The sequence below is a fragment of the Eptatretus burgeri genome, chromosome 13, assembly GCF_056783735.1.
Source record: "Eptatretus burgeri isolate ZD-2024b chromosome 13, Ebu_testis_v1, whole genome shotgun sequence".
Classification (NCBI taxonomy): domain Eukaryota; kingdom Metazoa; phylum Chordata; class Myxini; order Myxiniformes; family Myxinidae; genus Eptatretus; species Eptatretus burgeri.
In genome coordinates this window covers 52,581,613-52,604,156 of record NC_140973.1, presented here as the reverse complement: position 1 = coordinate 52,604,156, position 22,544 = coordinate 52,581,613, and the positions used below count along the sequence as shown (strand labels likewise).

Sequence of the window (22,544 nt, the reverse complement as noted above, 5' to 3'; positions counted from 1 at the left end):
TACACCTGCCCGTGACGTCATGCAGCTGCACGTGTACCTCGTCCCTCCTTGGACGGTACTATCCGGCAGGGATACCCCTCCTGCCGGATTCCAACCCCACGTGCAGCCATGGCGTCACCGTGCGCATAAAAAAAAACACAAGCCCCACGTCTCGAGGGGTTCCCCACGCGAACACATGTGCTTTGCCCGTTGGAGCTTAACACACGATCGCGTGGAGAACCCGTCCGGTCCAAATCCGTTTACCTGCCTAAGCTTTGTCCGTCCGCGGGATCGGCAAATCCACCGCTGGCGTTTCCGGACCGGGACCTCACTCTCGCAAGCGAGCACGTGGGGGCCTCGTGCATTGCACAGCACGGACCTCGTGCTCACTGCTGGGTGAACCCGGCACGGTCCCCGAAACAACTACAGCCGCTACCCGGCTTTCTTTCCTCACATGTCGCCGTCGTCGCCATTCGACACACGCACTCCCGCGTGTTACGACGCTCACACTCCACTCCATTACATTCACACCGGGAGACGCGGCTGCGTGCTCCCGCATGCCAACCGACATCTCCCTCACATACCTCTCTCTCACACACACGGTCTCCCTTGCACTCGGCCGTTCACTCACGCATGCCACCTCCCTCGCACACATGGCTCCACTCACTCGCGGCCTTCCACTCACTCGTGCCTCACTCATACACCGTGCCTCACTCACACATGCGGGGGCACTCAACCGCGGTGCTTCATCCACACACCGTCCCTCACTCACACACGCGGGGGCACTCAACCGCGGTGCCTCATCCACACTGGCCGTTTCATTCACACACACGGCCTCTTCCACACACGGTGCCTCATCCACACACGGCGTGCTGGGAAGCACGTACTCTGGCACCATCGCCACCACACCACTCACACACGGGGTCGCTTCCACACACGGGGTCGCTTCCACACACGGGGCCGCACTCACACCTTGCACCACACACACAGGGACAACTACACTGGGGATTCGTGTCCCCACAAGGGTCTCCGGGGCCTCTATACCCCCCAAGCTCTCCGTGCACCTGTCCACAGCACTCCTCCCCTCGACCTCGCAAAGCACGACCGAACTCACCTTGTCGTGACTCGCCTCAAGGGGGCATACTCCCTCCCCTCGTTCCTGGAGGACGCCATCCAGGTGCTCGCACTGGGTCCCTACACGCTCCGCGAGCTCACCCCCATTGTCCTCCACTACCTCCGTGTGTGTGTGTGCGTCACTTACCCCGTCTTCATCGTGCAGTCTTCCCTCTATCGTTCCTATCTCCCGTGTCTCTGCCAACTCAGTCACCTCTTCACTCTTTACCTCCCTTGTCTCAACTATTATTTCCTTTGTCGTCACCTCGTGTCTCGTCTCACACGTTTTGGTCTCCCCATTTAATTTTTCCCTTTCGGTCATCGTCACGACCCTCGCCCAACACGTCCCCCGAATTATTTTTTCACCCGCCTTCACCGCGGGCCCGACAGCCGTTGCACCCCCTTCCAGCTCGTTTGCTCCCACACGTGGAGTCGCCATTTTTATCTCCCTGGTCACGGCCTTCATGCCCGCCTGCAGGCATCGGCCCATGTTCTGCGTCTCACCCCGCAGCTTTTTCGTTTCGTTTATAAATTCATTTGCGTTTGTATCCATCCTCGTTTTCACTTCGTCCATTTGCTTGTTCATTCCGTTTTTCATTTCATTTGTGTATGCATCCATCTTTTCGTTCATTTGCTTGATCATGTTCGCTGTCATTTCCGCCAGCATGGCGCATAGCTGGGCCATGTCGGGTGCGCTTGGGTGAGCCGTTTCGGCAGGGGTTGGGGAAGGGTTTTGGTGGAGAGGGGAAGGGGAGGTGTCATACACCGCGGCCGCTGCCGCACCCATTTCGGGCTCTGGGTTCAGTTGGGCGAGTTCGTTTTCCTGTACAACCAACATTTCCTGCACGGGGATTTCATCCTGAGCCATGGATTCTACACATTCTACATCCATTTCTAATACCCCCGGCTCCCGCTCGCCTTGAGACGCCATCTTGCTTCTCTTAAAGGGTTAATTTAGCTCGCTCGTAATTTGGAGGGAATCGGGGGTCGCTTCTCTCACCCCTGGACCGATTCCCGTGAATTTAGCCGGAGACAGGAGAGCCCGTTTTCCCGTTCTCCGTTACCAGTGCCGTGAGGAGGGCGATGGGTTTATATCCCACTCCTGACACCAGTGTTGCGGATTCGCGCCCGCCGGCGTGCGGACGGCCACGTAACTCGAATCGCGGCACGTCGCCCACCGGACGGACAATCCAGTCGTGACCCTCTCGGACTAACGCCGGGAACCAGTCACGGGTGGACCTTTCGGTCTCACCACGATCGTGCCAATCGGCCCCCGCGTGGGATAGGGTTGCTCGCCAAATTCGACCTACCTAAGTACCCACACGGAGGGTAGACCGGGCGATCGCACCTCGCCGCAGGTCGACTTCGGACACGGGCCACTTAAGCGACCCGTTCCGTACTATCGGGATAACCGAGCGGTGTTATTCGTCGGTCTCGACGGTTCGATTAATTATCGGGCGTTTTAGCCCACGACCAACCCTTTACGTGAAGCAGGATGGGGATTCAATAGAGGAAAAGACGAAGCGAAGCGGGAAAACAGTTCAACAATAAGCACATTTATTTCGCGATGAACGGAAAGCACACATATACAATTCCACCAAAAGCACATGTAAAAGAAGAAGACAATGCAATATTACACAAAAAGCAAATGCAACAATGCAGATCTAACCGACTACCGGGCACACGGCAACACTTATACAATTTTACTTCACAGACGGCGCCGACAACACATATTCCCAAAGCAAAAGAAAAGAGAACCACCCTCCAGGATGAGTGGGGTAGGCGGGCCTGGGGCCGAGACCGTGTCGGGCCTACCCGTCTGATGATGAGACGCGGAGCGGCGGTGGTGCCTCAACTCCGCGGGCCTCGCGGACAGTGTCTGGTAGGGGGTGGGAAGGGGGCCCCCTTTGTCGCACTATCTCAGCGCGGGGGGAAACAGGAGGGGGTTGCTGATGCTCGGGGAAAGGAGGATATAACCCTGTCTCGGGTCCTGCGGCGAGCGTCTCCTCCTCCACCTCGGTCGCGTTGCTGGCCTCTCCCTGTGCCGCTCCCGGCACCGACGCGAGCACCCCCTCGTCCGCCTTCGCCGCCGTCACCTCTCCACAGCTCCGTCCTCTTCACTCCGACTAGTACCACTTCTTTCCAGCTCCACCGACGACTCTCTTGAATTCCGCACACTCCACTCAACTTCCAACTCAACTCTTCCTCAACTTCCAACTGAACTGAACTTGACTGACGAACGCAGCCGTTTTTATAAGCCCCGTGGCTTCGCTCTTTCACCCTTGACCCTCTGCCTCCGACCCTTCACCTCTCTAACTCGCTCCCCATTGGCCCGAGGAAAAGTGGGCGTGAATGCTTTTTGATCCATGAATTTGCATATAGCGACCGCCCTCCAACGCCCTGGAGGCGGGGCCAAATCGCCCCTCGCTCACCGATTGGACGGAACAAAAGTGGGCGTGAGTCGTTTTTGATCCGTTTTCTGCGGAAAGTCCGTGATGTTTTTGAACACGCTGCTCGGTGCGCGCCCTACACGAGTCCAGTATCGGCGCCCACAAGTGGCGCGAGAATGGTGGCGATGCGACGGTGGCGAGTTGTGACGGTAAAGGTCGTGGCGGTTGTGGTGAAGCGGCGTTGTGGTTGGTGGTTGTTGTGAAGCGGCGTTGTGGTTGGTGGTTGTTATTGTGAAGCGGCGTTGTGGTTGGTGGTTGTTGTTGTGATGGCTGTTGAGACGTGGTTGGTGGTGGTAATAATGGCGGCTGGTCCAAAATAAAGATAGTAAAAGAAAAACGGCTATCCTGAAGAGTCGCAGCCCGCATGAATGACATTTATTCCCTCTAGACAACGGGTTTGGGCCTAACTACACATATACTTACCGAGATATCTCACCTAAGGGACCTGAATGGTGGTTTGTGAATTTCGTCAACCACAACAATACATATATACATACAATGTGCAACAACTGATCCCCTCAACTCGACCTCTCAGTTTACTTCTAATCAGCAAAGTCATGGAATCCATCATCACAGCTGATATGAAATCCTTCCTTTTCTCCAACAGCCTCATCTCAGATAATATTGGTCTCAAACCAGGTCCTTGGCACACCTGAACTCCTATCCATCTACAACGCCTTCATCCACAGATTGGAGTACTGCTCTCCTCCCTCACATTATGGAAACAAAGGCCTTCAAGATCATTGGAATTTCCCACAATGAAGACGAGTCTATGGACTTGTCACTTCGCAATCGCAGACAGGTTGGTGGTCTCTGTCTTTTACTGCCAACTTTCTGGTCTTGCACCCTTTGTTCTGTCTGTACTTCTGCCCCCTCCCCCAGGTTTCTGCAGCCTGCAGGGTTCACACAGCCACCATCAACCCTCTTCTGGTAAAACTACCTAAGTCCACCATCACTGCTCACCTCCACTCATCTGTTCATCCTTTTTCCCACCTAAGGTATGAACTTTCACATCCTTCAACTATCAGGGACACCTCTTTGTGGTGGCTGTACTCACCCCACCCCCACCCCCCAATACAAGTCAGGGGTCACATCTTCCCCATTCTTCCCTGCTGCCCGGATTTGTCAGAGCACAGATCGGTCCCCTTGGACCAGCCCTTTCGCTCTCTAACTCTGTCATGGCCCTGACTTTGCGAAGGCAGGGGAATACCATCCTGGATGTGGGGGATTTCTGGGTCGCTCCTGGGAGATTGATTGGCTGTCTCCGTGCAGCGGGTTTGTTGTCCGGGCTAAACAATAACTTCCACATCCCCTTCAATCTCATTTTTTTCCCTCCAGGTCTTCAAGACAGCTGTTCACCATAATCTCAGATCATCCCCAATCCAAAACCACAATCTTTTCTACCCTCATTAACCCCACCCAAATCACTCCTAATAATCTAGTTTTTCCTTCTCCAAGCATGCATGTTTTGCACGTGACATCCTGATCAGTTCAGGAGGCGAGCTTTTCCATGTATACAAAATAAATTTAAAAAAAATTAACTGCTCTTTTAAGACCATGGTCAATTTGGAGATTGAACCAAACCAAACCCACCAATTCAAACAAAACACGATTGAAATTACTCACCATCAAACCCCAACACCCTTATATCATCACAGAGGTCATTCCCTGCTCTATAAACACTTACAACACAGCAGGAGGCCAAACAAGATAAGCAAATCCAGACCATGTGCTCTAGCTCTTTTTTATTTGTTCACTTCATTCTCCACCATGGCCTTTCAACTAAATACTGACGAGGAAACATTTAAAGATCCTGAGCTCCGAGCCCCCAAAGGAGGAGAGCGTGGACCCAGAGAGAGAGAGAGAGAGATGGATGTGTGCGATGGAAAGGAAAGAAAGAAATAATGAAGTAGAAAAGGTGAGTTGAAGAGAAAAAAAAATGACGATCACATTGTGAAGGAAAGGGAAGACTTGGGTAACTTCATCTTGTTCAAAACATAGGGGGGAAGAGTACCATTGTAATCAAAACATAGGGGTCAGGGGTCAGGGGACGTTCAACTCCTCAGGAGACTGCTGACAGGGCAATCACGGTGAAGCGAAGCTCCTCAGGGTCTCTCTGCATGTACTGTCTGAAAACTGCAGTCGCATCCTGGACAATAAACATGGGGGTGGGATGACTGCAGCTCAGGTGATGACTCGGGTAACATTAAAAAAATTGAAATAAATAACTAAAATAAATAAAAATATTACAGTGCTCCACAAAGCAAACTTTAATTGAACACAAGGACAATGAGATGGAAGAAGCAAACGTGAAGGCAATAGATTAACCAGTTACCACTTTAAACAGCAGGATGTGAAAAGATCCCGACTGATAATCAAACATCTCTCAACCCCAAGGGGTCAGTGCACTCAACCATCTGCGACACACATCAAGTACCTCGAGCAAAGCGTCCTCGCTGGTGTTTCCATGTGCAATGGGAAATGGCTTCCGTCCATCTACAAGGGGAGAGTGGAAGCACAAGTTAGTCGGCATCATAGTCCTCAAGCTTTTAAAAGGACTGCTCCTTGCATGTTCTGATGTCAAACAATGAGAGTTAAGATTGCTCGGTTCGACGTGTTGACCAAATAACTTGGTTTTGCTATCCAATGCCATTTATAAAGGAGTAAGTTGTACTACTCTGAGATGCACTTGCGCATACAGTTGGAAAAACCACTTATTCCCACTGAGTGTTTTTTCATATATTAGAGAAATTAATGATTTCCATTTACCACATTGTGCCACCTTTACCTTGGTATAAAAGAAATGACGAGTTCAAAGAGCTTAGAAACCATTTGGTTCCAAAAGTCATCGTGAGGTATTCAAGGGAGTCTTGTTTGTCGAGCCCATAGAGATGTATATGAGGGGTAAAACTTACCAAGATCACAGTAAAGTGCACGAGGGATTAAATCTTACCAAGTTCATGGGGGAGTATACAGGGAGTCAAACTTATTGAGCTCGTACAGAGGGGTAAACGAGGGAGTCAAGCTTACCGAGCTCGTACATAGGAGATATACAAGGAGTCAAGCTTACCGAGCTCGTACATAGAGGTATACAAGGAGTCAAGCTTACCGAGCTCGTACAGAGAATTATACAGGGGATTAAAGCTTACAAAGTTCGTAGAAAGGTACACGAGGTATGAAAACATACCTAGTTCATACAGCACACCATCAACATTCACAAATGCCACGAAATGAAGATCCACTTTCTTATCCAAGCTTGGTGCCTGTATAAAATAAAAAAAATACACAAGTACATCATCTTTAACATGAGGCACGCACACGAATCATTTCTCAATATGTAAGCAGTTGCTATCTGGTTTGTTGCCCATCTTGGGCAAGAGGCTGCATACATAGAGAAAAACAGGACCATGAGTCCTGACACTCACCTGGATCAGGAGCAACAGTCAGACATGATAAAATATCAAATTTTTGTTCATGCGCAGAATCTGGTCATGTGATTGGTTGAATGGAAGCCCTCTCGATGCCGATTACAGCAATTAATATTTACAGATCATAGGTTTTTACAGGTTTTTGCCTGAGGGCTTGGCTGTGCTGCTGATGCAACACCCCCTGTAGGTGAGGGCAGGAATATTTTTTTAGCGTTTTCAGCCTGATTTCAACTCGTTAAAGAGCGCAGATTTTGATGCAGTCAATACACCTTCGTTCGATATCCAATATGAAGCTTGTGGCCAAGTTTTATCAAAATTGTGTGTTTAGTTCAAGTGATAATGACTGAAGTGTTTGCAGACTCACTGACTGACTGACAGACACTGCTCGATCACATAAGCTCACCGGACTGAAGTCCAGGTGAGCTAAAATGGTGGAATGTTTGACTCCACGTTATGGAAGTAATTTTATATCTGGCATCCAATCATGCTACCATGGGTTATTTTGTTCACAGCGATGAGTCTGCTGTCCAGAACTCTCCAAAGCCTTGCAAAATACAACCATTAATGCTTCAACTGTTAATTATATTGGTTTGTTGCCAATCTGAACTGCAGTCCTAACAACCACCAGTGACTCAGATCTTACAATGTGCAATTGAATAGGCCAATGGCTTAAGTTCTATAATTGGGGTGAATATGGGGCAAGTTAATAAAATTAACCTCCTCCCCACCCCCTTCCAAGTTCCCATTTTATCCTCTGGCACAGAAAGTGAAGGAGGTTATGTTTTCACCCCTGTCTGTTTACAGGATCTCAAAAGGTTGTGGACTGACTCAGACAAAATTTGGTGGCCAGGATGGATGTGTGACAAGGATGAACCGATTAGATTTTGGTGAAGATCTGAATCTGATAATTCTAAGTAATTCTTCACCACAGAGATAGGGCTAAACTGATATCTCAAAAAGTTGTGCATGGATTCGGATGAAACTTGGTGGACATGTTGGGTGTGTGGTAAGGATGAATTGATTCGATTTTGGTGAAGATCCGAATCCTGATCCACATGCGAGATTTTTTTTTTTTTAAGTGATTCTTCACCATTGATAGATGGGGCTAAAAACGATATATATATTGTTGCGGATTCCGTGCCCGCCGGCGTGCTGACGGCCACGTAACTCGAATCGCGGCACGTCGCCCACCGGACGGACAATCCAGTCGTGACCCTCTCGGACTAACGCCGGGAACCAGTCACGGGTGGACCTTTCGGTCTCACCGCGATCGAGCCAATCGGCCCCCGCGTGGGATAGGGTTGCTCGCCAAATTCGACCTACCTAAGTACCCGCACGGAGGGTAGACCGGGCGATCGCACCTCGCCGCAGGTCGACTTCGGACACGGGCCACTTAAGCGACCCGTTCCGTACTATCGGGATAACCGAGCGGTGTTATTCGTCGACCTCGACGGTTCGATTAATTATCGGGCGTATTCAGCCCACTACCAACCCTTTACGTGAAGCAAGATGAGGATTCAATGAAAGAAATGACGAAGCGAAGCGGGAAACAGTTCAACACAAAGCACATTTATTCGCGACGAACGGAAAGCACACATATTCAATTCCACCAAAAGCACATAGAAAAAGAAGAGAAACAATGCAATTTTACACAAAAAGCAACTGCGACAATGCAGATCTAATACCGATTACGCGAGCACACGGCAACACTTATACAATTCTACTTCACAGACGGCGCCGACAAACACATTCCCAAAAACAAAAGAAAAGAGAACCCTCAAAGATGAGGCGGGCCTGAGGCCGAGACCGGGTCGGGCCTACCCGTCTGGTGATGAGACGCGGAGCGGCGATGGTGCCTCAACTCCGCGGGCCTCGCGGGCAGTGTCTGGTAGGGGGTGGGAAAGGGGCCCCCTTGGTCGCACTATCTCAGCGCGGGGGGAAACAGGAGGGGGGTTGCTGATGCTCGGGGTATAGAGGATTCCTACTCTGCCTCGAGTCCCGCGACGAGCGTCTCCACCTCGGCCAGGTCGCGCCGTCGGCCTCCCTGGGGTGCAGCTCCCTGCACGACGCGAGCACCCCCTCGTCTGCCCTCGCCGCCTCTCCACAGCTCCGTCCCCTCCGCTCCGACTCCAACGCACATGACGACGACCAGCTCCTTCTTGCTCCTTCTTCCCAACTCCACCGCCCGCGAAGTCTTAACTCTTATTTTTTTTGACTGACGAACACGGTCGCTTATATAAGCCCCGTGGCTTCGCTCTCTCATCTTTGACCCCCTCCCTTCGACCTTTCACCTCGCTCCCCATTGGCCCGAGAAAAAGTGGGCGTGTATGCTTTTTGATCCATAAATTTGCATATAGCGATCGCCCTCCAACGCCCTGGAGGCGGGGCCAAATCGCCCCTCGCTCACCGATTGGACGGAACAAAAGTATGCGTGTGTCGTTTTTGATCCGTTTTTGAAGTGGAAAATCCGTGGTTTTGTACACGCTGTTCGGCGCGCGCCCTGCACGAGTCCAACACCGGTACCCACAAGCGGCGCAAGAACGGTGGCGATGCGACGGTTGCGAGGTGTGACGTGGAGCGGTGCCGAGGTGGGTGGTTGATGTTGTGGTTGGTGGTGGTAACAGTGGCGGTTGGTCCAAAATAAAGATAGTAAAAGAAAAACGGCTATCCTGAAGAGTCGCAGCACGCATAAATGACATGTATTCCCACTAGACAACGGGTTTGGGCCTAACTACACATATACTTACCGAGATATCTCACCTAAGGGACCTGAATGGTGGTTTGCGAATTTGGTAACCACAACAATATATATTGGATCAGGCAATATGTGGCGGAGGGATGCGCTCCACCAAGTGCCCTTCAAGTTTCCTTCTGTATCCATCTTGTCCACCCCATGCATCCTACGCACACCCATTGTTTGTCCAAATCTGCCTTTACCTTGGCCTTCAACCCTGGTGTTGACATTTCACCCCTCTTTCTACTGCATTCTGATCCGAAAACAAAGTTCATCCAGGATACTGTAGTGCCAGTACTCATAGATTCTACTCTTTCACTTGAGCGTGGTGCGGATACACTCAGTTGGAGGATGTCGCTCCAACCACGGAGATGACATTTGGACAAGCTTACCATTCTGACCGGCTTCCCCATTCACTTCTTTTGCGGCATGTTCCCTTCAGTACCGTCTACGCTTTACCAAGCAGTTCCACATTGTCGATTTAAAATTCCATTCAAAGAGCCACATTACTGCCATGAACAGTTGCTTTCCATTTCCTAGTTCATTACATTTTAGTTTGCTTGTTTCTACTCTACTTTGGCAACCGCATTTGCCTCCTTAATAATCAGCTTTTAAAACTACATCTTTACTATTTCACATGAGCCATTTTGAAGGAATCCTCACCCTGGATAACATTCTGGATTGAAGCATATCCAAGGAGGAAAATCATATTGAAACTAAGGAAGACCACTTATCATGACCTTTCCATTTCTACAAAAGCCTTAATGTACGTTAAGTAACCTCAAGAGTAAAGTTTTTTTCACCATGGTAATGGCATCCAAAAGACAACAAATCAACCTCAATGTCAATCAGTGACGACAGTCCACATCTGGGGAACACATGTCAATTGTCAGAATTCCAAAATTGTCACGGCGGTCCGATTTCAAATCTCAAAAAGCGTTTCTTCAGCAACAGCTCAACACGAAAAAAGCAGAAACGAGCTTTGCAAGGTCTGGAACATCAATCACCAAGAGACATCTCACATGCCAGGAATGAAAGAATAACACATCAAGGCAGCAGGATAAGCCACAAGTTAAGTGTGTGCCAGGATGACATTTTACACAAGGCAAGGCTGAAAAGGTGAGCAGCTTCTCACCTCCGTCTGTCCCTCCTGAGCGCTGGACTCATGGCTGGCTCGAATGCTCTGCAAACATCAGCAATAATGTCACAACAAACAAAACAGTGACATAGCTTGCCTCATGAAACTATAATAAGTATAATAACTATTATTATAATGATCAGTAAAACACCAAAAAAAAAAATGACAACAAAAGCCCAACTCAGAAATTTCACAAAATGGTGCATAAAATTGAAAACCTGGATTGTAAAAGACCGTGAAACAGAGGAAAGAGCAAAAGGTCCTTGAGGCCAAAGGAATTTATTATTTTTTTTAAACAATAAAATTTTAAAAAATGATGAGAGTTCAAAACACCTGACCTCACACATTCTTGAGGGAAAAAAAAAATTCAAAAAAGAAAAAGTAAAAGACATGGACAGGGTCTGCGAGCAACAAATTTTATTGGTCGATATTTAAAATGCCATAATATTTTGTCCAAGTACTGCTAAATGAAAGGTTTTTGAAAGTGACAAAATGGTAATTTGTGTTCCCAGGTTCAAGTATTTAATGAAATTGAAATAAAATAAAAATTTCAAAAGAGTGGAGTTTTTTTTTTTTTTTTTTTTTTTTTTTCCCCCAGAAGTTTACCGCCGTTGACGCAGCGTCTTTTACACCATCTCAACACATTACAATAGTTCTTCATGCCGATTGCTCATTTCCTTTATGCCGTATGTGTGGTCAGGACAAATTCAGATCCAAAGTACTGCTAAGCTACATGTTCGTTTTCCAATTCATGTTCACAATAAAACATTCAATCTAAATGAAGTTGTTCCTCAATCATAAACTGACATTTGTAGACAGACGGACAGACAAAGTGAACCACTTGCTTTACATGCTGGGTAATAAACGAAGTCACGTTGTGGTTAAGACATTCGGTAGTCCATACACACGGATTCACGTGCAACTCAGGAATAGTCGAGCTGCACTTGCTATCAATCTCATCATGGTACATTAAACTATTAAGAGCATATGTGCTAGGGAAGCGATCCCATGGGTTAATGTCTCTGTCTCCAAAATCAGCTTGAGATCATCGATTCAGGAGTACAGGTGTCTACTTGCATCAAAAAACCCCAGTGCTGCACCAATTCATATACAGTAGCTGCCTTACAAAGCCAAACCAAGATGATATGCAGTACCTGATAGCTGTTAGAAACATCAAACAATACATAATTATTGCACATGTCATACTGTCAATAAGAGGGAAGTGTTCAGCATAACTCACCAATAAACCCACAATTTTTTTTTTTTAACCCACCAGAATACAAAAAGTAACCAAATTGCTCTAAACTACACAACCTTATTGGAGGATATTTGGAACAGCAAAGGAGACGATACGCACACAAATGCAAAGGTATGGCCAAATAAGGCCAAGCCGAGAGCACCCTGCTCAAACTCGCCTGGCCATGGGGAGAATAGGCGTTCAAAAGGACTCGCAATGAGACATGGAGAACGACTCAGTAACAACAACAAAAAATAACCAAGGGGAACCGTGGTTGAGTGACATTTCAGTGCAGCCATGATCTTTGGACCTCACCCAAAATCATGGCCGATGGTGAGGACTCAAACTTTGTACCTCATAATCAGCTTTCTTGAGTCAATCATAAATCCAATTTGGCCTCAAAGGCAAGCTGCTGCCTCAGCATCCTCTGTCATGCAAAGTATTCATTTGGCAAATATGAACTTTTAGCTTACATGACCTTCATCTACAGCTTGATGGAGTATTGCTCTCCCCTTTGGGTTGGTGCCCTGTCTCACCATCCACTTCTTCATGCCGTGGAAGGCATAAAAAAAAAAATCATTGGAGTAGTCCCATGATGAAGCCGAGTCACTGGGCGTGTTACTCTTGCATTGCAGACAGGTCGGCAGCCTCTCTCTTCTACCACCATCTTTCTAGTCTTGCACCCTCGGTCATTTCCTTGCTGTCCCTCTCAGGTTTATGTAAAGTGCATGCAGTCAGCTAGTAACTCACTTCTGGTGACACTCCCAAAATCCAGATCAACTACTCACTTCCACATAATTGTTCTGTTTTTCTCTCATCTTTGGAACAAACTTTCTCAGTGCATTTAATCCCATTCTTCCTTCCAGGGCTTCAAGATGGCATGCGATGCAAACAAGCCAATCTGGAGTTAAATTGATAAATTCAGATAATGTATACTTACCTGCCAACAATCACCCAACACCCCAACCACTCCCCCTCCCCATCTCATCTCATATAACCCTAAAGAGCTTGTGCATACACAATGCATGCACTCGTCAACCATACTCTTCCTTTGGAGTCAAAGACCAAAGTCTGGTAAGAAACCTTTTTATGAGTTAATGTATATATAGGGTCATTACGTGTCAAATCAGCCAAAAAAATGAAATTCTGCGGTGACCCCCTCAGATTTTCCTGAAAAAATTCTCAAAGCTACCTTAACATATATGAGGAAGGTTTGCCAAGTTATAGCTCAAAATTCCAAGTAGTGTCCGAGATATGGCCCTACAAACACCCTAGGGGTGTTTCAAGTCTGGCAGTCATGAGTTGCAGATTTGTATCTGCAGCATTTTTGGAGGGCTCTAAATTCCAGTTTTACAAACAGAATTCTGAAAATTCACACAAATGGTGTCTATTAGTGAGGCTTTCAGAATCTGACATTAAAAAATGTTCTACTTAAAATACTTTTTAAGATAAGTACTCTCAAAAGTAGTGATTTGTAACGCAGTCAAAAAAATGTGTTTTCAAATTGCTGCCAACAGTCAGTTTATTCATCATGAAGAATTTTGTTGCCCGATTTACATAATCTAGTGACTGGATCATTTACACAAGAAAACTGAAACCTTTTGGAGCAAAATCTTGGGTGCTATAGGTGTCTGAACTTTGCTCCAGACTCGACACTGAAATTTACCCCAGTTTACCCCAAGTGTTCACCATGTTGACAGTTACACAGCTCATTTAAATTTTTGTCACTTAAAGACACATACATAGGCAAACTGGTAGAAAATTCAAGAGTTGTTCTCAATCCCTTCTATTTTTAAACGAGAAATTAAAATTCTATTAAAAAACTTCTATTTTTTTCTACATATTCAAATGCATCAATCAATCTATATATTAATACTGAAGGACCAATTTTGTGCTCCTCCTAGCGGTCGAGTCACGTTTTTCTCGGTACTGTGACCTGGACTGAAAGAAACATGGTACCTGTAAGAGTGCACCGCACATAGTGGCAATAGTCAAACTTCAACTGTGAAGCAGAATAAACACTTTTCGTTTTACGTCACCGCTGAGATACATCAGGACGTCATGACATCGGTTATTCGCTGACGCCATTACGTCCGTTGTCAGAACGTTACTGCTGAGAGGTGTAATTACTAATTCCACTCCTCAAAAATAGCGTCTGCAATGTAAAAATCCTCTTCTGTACATGGTAACTACCTCAGAATGTGAATTTGACACAAAAAAATGTTACAAGAAACATTGTACAGTAGACGCCGCTTTATAAATCCACCATGGGACCACGCCGTTTGGATTTATTAACCGTTTGGATTTATTAAGCGGAGAACCTATTTTCAGCCACCTACTGGATAGACAAGACAAAAAGCGAATGTCGTTAAACACTGCTTTATGCTACAAAAACATTGATTTATCAAACGGTGACAAGGGGATTGTTCAAAAGAATCTCTCCAAAGTCGCTTGCTTGGGAGGGAAGGTTTTGCGCAAATGTTCCTTTATTGAATCCGTCACATGGCGGAAATCGGGATGGGCAAAACCTGAAAGCTGCAGTCCCCTGTCCAATTTGGCGAGTGCCGTCCGCATCTCTGCCGCTGTTGGCATCGGCTCGGGTTCGTCGTCGCTTTCTTCCCTTGGCTATTGGGATTCGGGGTTGGAGGGATTCGGGGTCGGAGGGATTCGAGCGGCGACGGGATTCGAAGTCCGTCACCAGTTGCTGTTGTTGGTTTTTTTTTCACTCTGCGGCAGCGGATACTACATCAAGCTTAGGTTGAGACCGCGCACGTGCCAAGCAGGTGGATTTATTAAACGGCGGATTTCTCGATGTAAAATTCCGTTCCAACTCATTTTGGTCACAATCAGCGGCTGGATTTTATAACCGTGGATTTATAAAGCGGCGTCTACTGTATCTTCTATCTATCTTCTATATATTAATACTGAAGGACCAATGTTGTGCTCCTCCGAGCGGTCGCGTCACGTTTTTCTCGGTACTGTGACCTGGACTGAAAGAAACTTCGTACCTGGAAGAGTGCATCGCACATAGTGGCAAGAGTCAACTTTCAACTCTGAAGCAGAATAAACACTTTTCTTTGAGATGGGGGCGAGGAGTGAAGAGGTGGGGGCAGGGATGAAGAGACGGGGGCAGGGAGTGAAGAGGCGGGGGGCAAGATATGCAAATATTTGGGCGGAGGTAAGCAAATTGAAAGCGGGAGACGGAGGGAAATGGGGCGGGGCTGGGTTGAATTAGGCGGAGTTGAGTGTGAGGGGTGGACAGAGGGGTGGGGGCCCGGGAGCAAGTGGGGCGGGGAATCAAGAGACGGGGGGGCGGGGTAAGCAAATTGAATGGGGCAGGGTCGGGGGATGAGTCAGCGGGGGCAAGCACACCCTGTCCAGTCCATGTCCCTCGAGTGTGGGTGAGCTGGTGAGGGTGGTTGAATGAACGGAATCCATCTGTGACGGGGTTTCAGCTAGTTTCTAATGATTCTGCAGTCCCAAAAGCTACTTTTTTTAAAAATAAAATTTTTACTAACAAATATATAGAAAAAATAAAGATATTGTAAGGAAGTATGACTTAAGTGGAATCTAACAATATATAAATCAGTTTAGTAAAGCTTAAAGAAGTGTACCAAAATAATTTCCAGTGAGGCATGAAGCACAACTCTATCTTATTTAGGCTTTAACCTAATACACAGCCCTGTAGTGACTGCCAATGCTCATTGTTACAATTTTATTATATCTTGACAATGATAAAACTAATCACTGTTCACTTTGTACAATGGATCCAAGTAAAATTGTCCAAACAATTTGATATGAAATTATGAACAAAAAAGTTGAATCAGATATTGTACCTACATTTACAAAGGGATGTAGACTTTCGTACAATGCACACCAAGTATATAAACAATTAGATATGCAAATTAATATTTATAATGGTGATTATTATGATCACATTATGTGTCTTAATTTGTAGTCGAGCTTGGTGGCGGCCTTAAACTAAAATATCCTTTAAAAAAAAAAAAAAAGAGCCAAATTAAAGTAACCACGTACTTGTTCTGACCAAAAAAAAAACACAACAATTTGATCATTGTGGTGCCAACTTGTAAATGTTTGGCATGGCTTCCACTTCAAAAGCACACCTATTGCTTTTATTCTACATCTTTCATCGAACATGTTTTTTTAAAATACTGGGCCTTTATAAAAAATAGTTTAAAAATAGAAGGGATTGAGAACAACTCTTGAATTTTCTACCACAATTTGCCTATGTACGTGTAAGTGACAAAAATTTAAAAGAGCTGTGTAACTGTCAACATGGTTAACACTTGGGGTAAAACCGGGGTAAATTTCAGTGTCGAGTCTGGAGCAAAGTTCAGACACCTTTAGCACCCAAGATTTTGCTCCAAAAGGTTTCAGTTTTCTTATGGAAATGACCCAGTCACTAGATTATGTAAATCAAGCAACAAAATTCTTCATGATGAATAAATTGACTGTTGGCAGCAATTTGAAAACTCACATTTTTTTGACTGCATGTTACAAATCACTACTTTTGAGAGTACTCATCTTAAAAAGTATTTTAAGTAGAACACTTTTGATGTCAGATTCTGAAAGCCTCACTAATAGAGACCATTTGTGTGAATTTTCAGAACTATGTTTGTAAAACTCTGGAATTTAGAGCCCTCCAAAAATGCTTCAGATGCAAATCTGCAACTCGTGACTGCCAGAATTGAAACACCCCTAGGATGTTTGTACGGCCATATCTCGGACACTACTTGGAATTTTGAGCTATAACTTGGCAAACCTTACTCATATATGTTAAGGTAGCTTTGACAATTTTTTCAGAAAAATCTGAGGGGGTCACCGCAACCCCCGGCTGAAATGACACGGAATGAGCATATATATATATATATATATATATATATATATATATATATATATATATATATATATATATATATAAAATATATATATATATATATATATATATATATATATATATATATATATATTCCAAAGAGTTTGCATATTACAAATTACTGCAATAAACGACACGACACATCTAACTTACCGTGTCCTTCTCAAGCTGCCTTCCACGCTCCTCTGGTGTCATCCCAACTGTGCTATCCAAGAACAGCTTCAACGCAGAATTTTCAGCTGGAAGAGATGCACGACTATGAACATAGATTACTCGACTTTCACTCAAATAATCCTGCACCACTCACCCCTTTATACGAGGGCATCCAACATGCAGCCGGAGGGCTAAATGAGGCCTGCCTGACCCTGGGGTGTGGCCCACCCGAGATAAACTTTAGAAATTTGCAATTAAAACTTTGGAAGAGTAATTGTAGTTGAAATTTTATTTTCCCTTAAATAATGTAATGCAATCTGTGTTGAAATGTTTTTTGTTTTTTTTTAGTAACCCAACATGATTCCTACTAATTTCCGGGACTTCACATGTACTTTGAAGATGGATAAATGGCGAAAAAGAACAAGTCCACAGGAATCCCACACGACAGAGCAACGAGTCAACAGCAGTCCTAAACCAGCGAACAAGAAGACCCGAGCTTTTGAAGATGAAAATCATAGAATCAGTCCCGAATGGGAAATGGAGGTTTTTGTTACAGAAAAGGAGATTAAACCGTACCTGCCTTTGCAACCAAATTGTCTGTTGGTAATACAACAGCATTAAATGCCATTATGACTCAACTCTGATATTGAGAAAAGAAAGCAGAAGATAGAAAAGACAAAAACTGTGCTAAAGGAGCGAATGAAAAAAATTTCATCGGTGAAGGTGACACGAATCAGATATGCTTGGATTTTAGCAAGATTAAAAAAATCAATTTCAGAAACAGAAATGTTGAAAGAAACCCTGCTAACAGCACTGGAAGCTCTTGCGTTTGATTTGAGTGAAAAGGAAAAACTGACCAAAGAGTAAAGATTATACCCTTGAAATGACAAACAGCAGTTCGAAGAATTGTTTCTTTGGTTGAGTTTATTGAAGAACACCCGAAAAAAAGAACTGAACTCCTGCCTGGCATTTGGTTTTTGCACTTTATGAGTCCAGACATGAGAGAGACAGCACAGCTATGCATCTGGATTAGACTGGTCACTGAAAACTTTGAAGTGTAGGAAGAATTACAAGTTTTGTCCCCACTTAAAGACTGCGCTCAAGGCTGTGATATGCTGGAAGCTGCCAGAAAGGAATTTGAGAGGTTTAGTCTAAACATGGAAAAATTGAGTTCACTTGCCACAGATGGGACAGTTGCAATGAAAGAGGAGGTTGTGGGGGGGGGGGAGAGGGTAGGGGAAAGAAAGAAAGAAAGAAAGAAAGAAAAGGTTTCAGCAGTATATTCAAAACAAAAGAGAGTTTGTGTGCCCAGCTTCCATTGCATCATTCATCAGGAAAGTTTGTGTTGTGAATTTTGCAAGTCACGTTCATTGCATGATGCGATGGAAGAAGTGATCAAGATTGTGAATTTTCTTTGTGCTCATACCCTTAACCATCACGAGTTATGGGTTATTTTGAAGAAGCTGAAGCAGAGTATGGAGATTATATTGTTAAGGCTGTGGAAATTCGCATTACACCATAAAGGGCCCTCAGGTGAAATATCTTCATAGGTACATGTGTCGTTCGCCCAAACCCGTTGTATAGAGGGAATTTATGTGATTCATGGGGGCTGCGACGCTTAGAGTTAGCCATTTTTTCTTTTCTGTCGTTATTTTGAACCAACCACGTCTCAACCGCCATCACACAACAACCACCTTAACCACCGCGCCAGCCATCGTCACCAACTACAACCACTCTCCAACCCGCAGACAACAACCACAACACCAACCCTCACCACAGAAGACCCTCCACCACCTTCCCCTTTACGAATTCATCCCACATCATCGCTTCCACGGCCATTCCCGCACCACCTGTGAACACTGAACGTCGGGCTGTCTCGGGCCCGTTCGGCGATTGGTGCCAAACGCACCGAGCCGCGAGCGTGGATGGTGGCCTTTCAGAGGGGAAAATCAGGATCAGAAATGCTTCACGCCCACTTCTCCTCCGTCCAATTGGCGAGCGCGGGGCGGTTTGCCCCTGCCTCCAAGCGTGTGTATGTGAAGTCCGTACATGCAAATTTTAGGATCAGGAGAGGTTCACGCCCATTTTTGCCCGACCAATGGCTGACCGGGGGGGGCAGCGTGGCCCTGCCTCCAATCGAGTTCTGATCCTAAAATTTGCATATTGGCTGCTCCTGCCGCCTATAAAAAGGTGAGCGCATGGCGAATCGAAAGAGTTGGGTTTTGGAGTTGCTTGGAGAGTGTCGTCGAGAGGTTGCTCTTGGGGGACAACAAGGAGCGTGCGTTGGTGGAGGGGAGTGAGCGCGGTGGAACTGCGAGCAAGGGAGCTTGGGTCCGAAGCAAGGACGGTGGTCGGCGACAAGGTTGCGGTGTGGGGGATCGCTCGTCTCGTCGCGGGACCCAAGCCAGCCAGCCATTCCCCTCCCCCAGGGCATCAACAATTCCCCCTTTCCCCAGCGCTGAGATAGTGCAAAAGGGGGCCCCGTTCCCACCCCACCCCAAACGTCGTGCCAACGAAACCCACTAAGAGGCACGGATTCGGAGCACAGCGGCGCGGCCACATTTGCGGCTTGCCCGCCAACGCGTCACGAGGACGCGGGTAAGACCTCCCCGGTCTCTCCTCCAGGTCACGCTCACATTTGGCCTACGGGCCTGTCTGCCTCCTTGTCTGTGAGGGTGGCTTCTTTCCTTTGCTTTTGTGTAAATGTGTGTTGGCGCAGTCTGTGAAGTAAAACTGTACAAGTGTTGCCGTGTATGCGCGTAGTCGGTTTTAACTGCTTTTCTTCTTGCAATTGCTTTTTGTGTATGGCTGTATATACATGCTTTCCCTGTGTCACGTAATAAAGTGCTTGCATGTTGAACTGTGCCCGTTTCGCTTAGTCTCCTTCCTTTTAATTGACTCTCCATCCTGCTTCACGTAAAGGGTTCGTAGTGGGTGCAACATCCCCGAAATTAATCTGAACCGTCCAGGTCGGCGATAACACCGCTCGGTTATCCCGATAGCACGGAACGGGCCGTCCAAGCGGCTCGTGTCCGGAGTCGACCTGTGGCGAGGTACGATCGCCCGGTTTACCATCCGTGTTTGTACTTGGGTAGGTCGAGTTTGGCGAACAACCCTATCCTACGCGGGTGGCCGATTGGCACGATTGTGGTGAGGTTGAAAGGCCCACCCGTGACTGGCTCCGGGCGATAGTTCCCGGAGGGTCACAACTGAATTGTCCGTCCGGTGGGCAACGTGCCGCGATTTGAGGTGCGTGGCCGTTCGCACGCCGGCGGGCGCGAATTCGCAACAATATGAATGCAGTCAGATGGCTAAGTCATGGAAACTTGAAGAGATTTACTGAGCTGCTTCCTCGGATCAAAGACTTTTTGGAATTTAAGGGCTCAGTGACACCCAACTTGTCAGACCCCCAGTGGGGCACAATATTCTACTTTCTTGCTGATGTGATAAGAAATTTGAAACTGCAGGGGGGGGGGGTGGAACAAGAGCGTTGTCGATTTGTTCAAGGAAGTGCAGGTATTCAGACTCAACCTGAACATGGGGATTGCACAGATGGCAACTGGAGACTGCACTCATCTTTCATTTCTGAACTACCTTGAGCTCAATGGAGTCACAAATTTTGGAGAGATGTGGAGCTATATGGTGGAAATAAAGTCACAATTTCAGAAGAGATTCACATATTTTGACTAGTGTGAATCATGCTTTAAATTTCTGTGGCTGCCTTTGGAGTACAAACCTCAGGATGTGTCTAAATTATCAAGCATCTTCCCAATCAGTGTGGCTCAGTTTCAAGAGGAGTTGATCGAGCTGAAAGAGAACTATGCCCACCAAGAAAACACAGTATCCCAGGAATTTTGGAGATGAGTATATGAATGCCAGAACTATCCTGAAATTTATGCAAATGTGACCAAACTCTGGGCAATGGTCCACCTGGCTTTGTGAAAGTACATTGTCTTTCATGGAAACTGCTGAAATTGAAGCCGAGAGCCACCATCAGTGATGTCAACCTGGAGTCATTATCCAGATGTGTCCCGATGACTGAATACACACCACAGTTCAAGAATAGTTTAGTCTGTTAAATACCAGTATTCTCATCGACTTGATGAAAATTGATCAGTGACTATCACTCGGCCTATAACTACACACTTTTGTATGAATAAAGTTAAACTGCTTTTGTACTACTGCTAAAAAAAAATATTTTTAATCCATACTTTTGAATGGCCAACAGGCGAAACCTCACCATTGTCATAAACAAAAAATTAACGCGGCCTGCACACGCATGCATTTCTGATCACGTGACCCACTATTGAAGAAACTTGGACATCCCTGCTGGCATCACGCATTACTCAAATCATCTTGTACCACCAATCCCCTTAAACCACCGCTCATGTAAAAACAAGAGTACAACCATCATTTTCTCTCTTTTAACCAATAAAATGGCACAGCACAAGCCACAGTACAAAGCAGCACCTCAAGGCTTGTTTATGAAAAGATGTACAATGCTCGATTAACGAACCAAAGTCGATGTTCTTGTTGTTTCCGATGGCGTGAATGAGCCCAATCGTCCCACATGCATTCTCAATGGTCTGCTTCACAAAGTACAAGTGCTTCGGGGGACTGTAGCCATCAGCCTTAAGTCGTTCTTCCTCTTCCTGTCGGTACGTTTCATACTGGTGGAGAGTGTAGGATGAATGGAAAGCACAAGAAGAGCACAAAGATCAACTGGGAAAATAAAAGGTAGGTGGATGTGTAGTATAGATAGCTGGGTGGGTGGGGGGGGGGGCAGGTGGGAAGAAACCCAAGGAAAAACCATTAAATCAGGTATACAGCAGTGGTAGCTTAGTGGTGAACAAGACAACTGGCATCACAAAGATTACAGGTTCTAATCCAGCTGAGGCCAGCATTAAAGATTTGGATTCTAATATTCTGGAAACCAAGATGTTCAAGAGCATAACCATATGTTGATATTGAAAAGTCTACAAAACAAAATTGACTCATTAATGACCCTCAGGAAGGGGTCAATCTTTGTGCCATGCCTGATCCAGTCAACATGTGAAGATAGTCCATACTTTGATGTTGATACCAGAAAGCCCAAAGAGCAAGCAGCCTGGGATGCAGCAATTACTTGCTGAGTGAAATTGTGATGCTCACTCCAATCTGCTTAACCACATGTTGTGTAAAAACAACCACCTTCTCGCTGACGGGGAAAAGCAGAAGAGCAGCAACAACAGGCCGAGGAACCATCAGGAGAAGCTCAGGTTCGAGTCCCAAAACATCTCCAAACTGCCAGCGAGTGCCAACACCCAACTGCTGTACAAACTGTGGGTTCAAGGGAAGGGGGGGGGGGGCAACACATGGGTAAACACGTGGACGAAGCACTGGCTCTGCGTGGCAAGTCATGGCTTGCGATGTAAA

The 22,544-nt window shown here is 46.3% G+C and overlaps 1 protein-coding gene across 1 annotated transcript; it reads right to left on the bottom strand.

The window, feature by feature from the left end:
- Positions 1–5,272: 5,272 nt before the first annotated feature.
- Positions 5,273–22,544, bottom strand: UCHL3 (ubiquitin C-terminal hydrolase L3). The gene is made up of 7 exons (XM_085852471.1): positions 22,320–22,544; positions 21,646–21,799; positions 17,130–17,215; positions 10,840–10,887; positions 6,730–6,805; positions 5,980–6,038; positions 5,273–5,691 (listed from the first exon to the last, which is right to left on the bottom strand). The coding sequence occupies exons 1-7, from the start codon at positions 22,527–22,529 to the stop codon at positions 5,605–5,607; spliced, it is 720 nt and encodes a 239-aa protein (XP_085708597.1). The 5' UTR covers positions 22,530–22,544; the 3' UTR covers positions 5,273–5,604.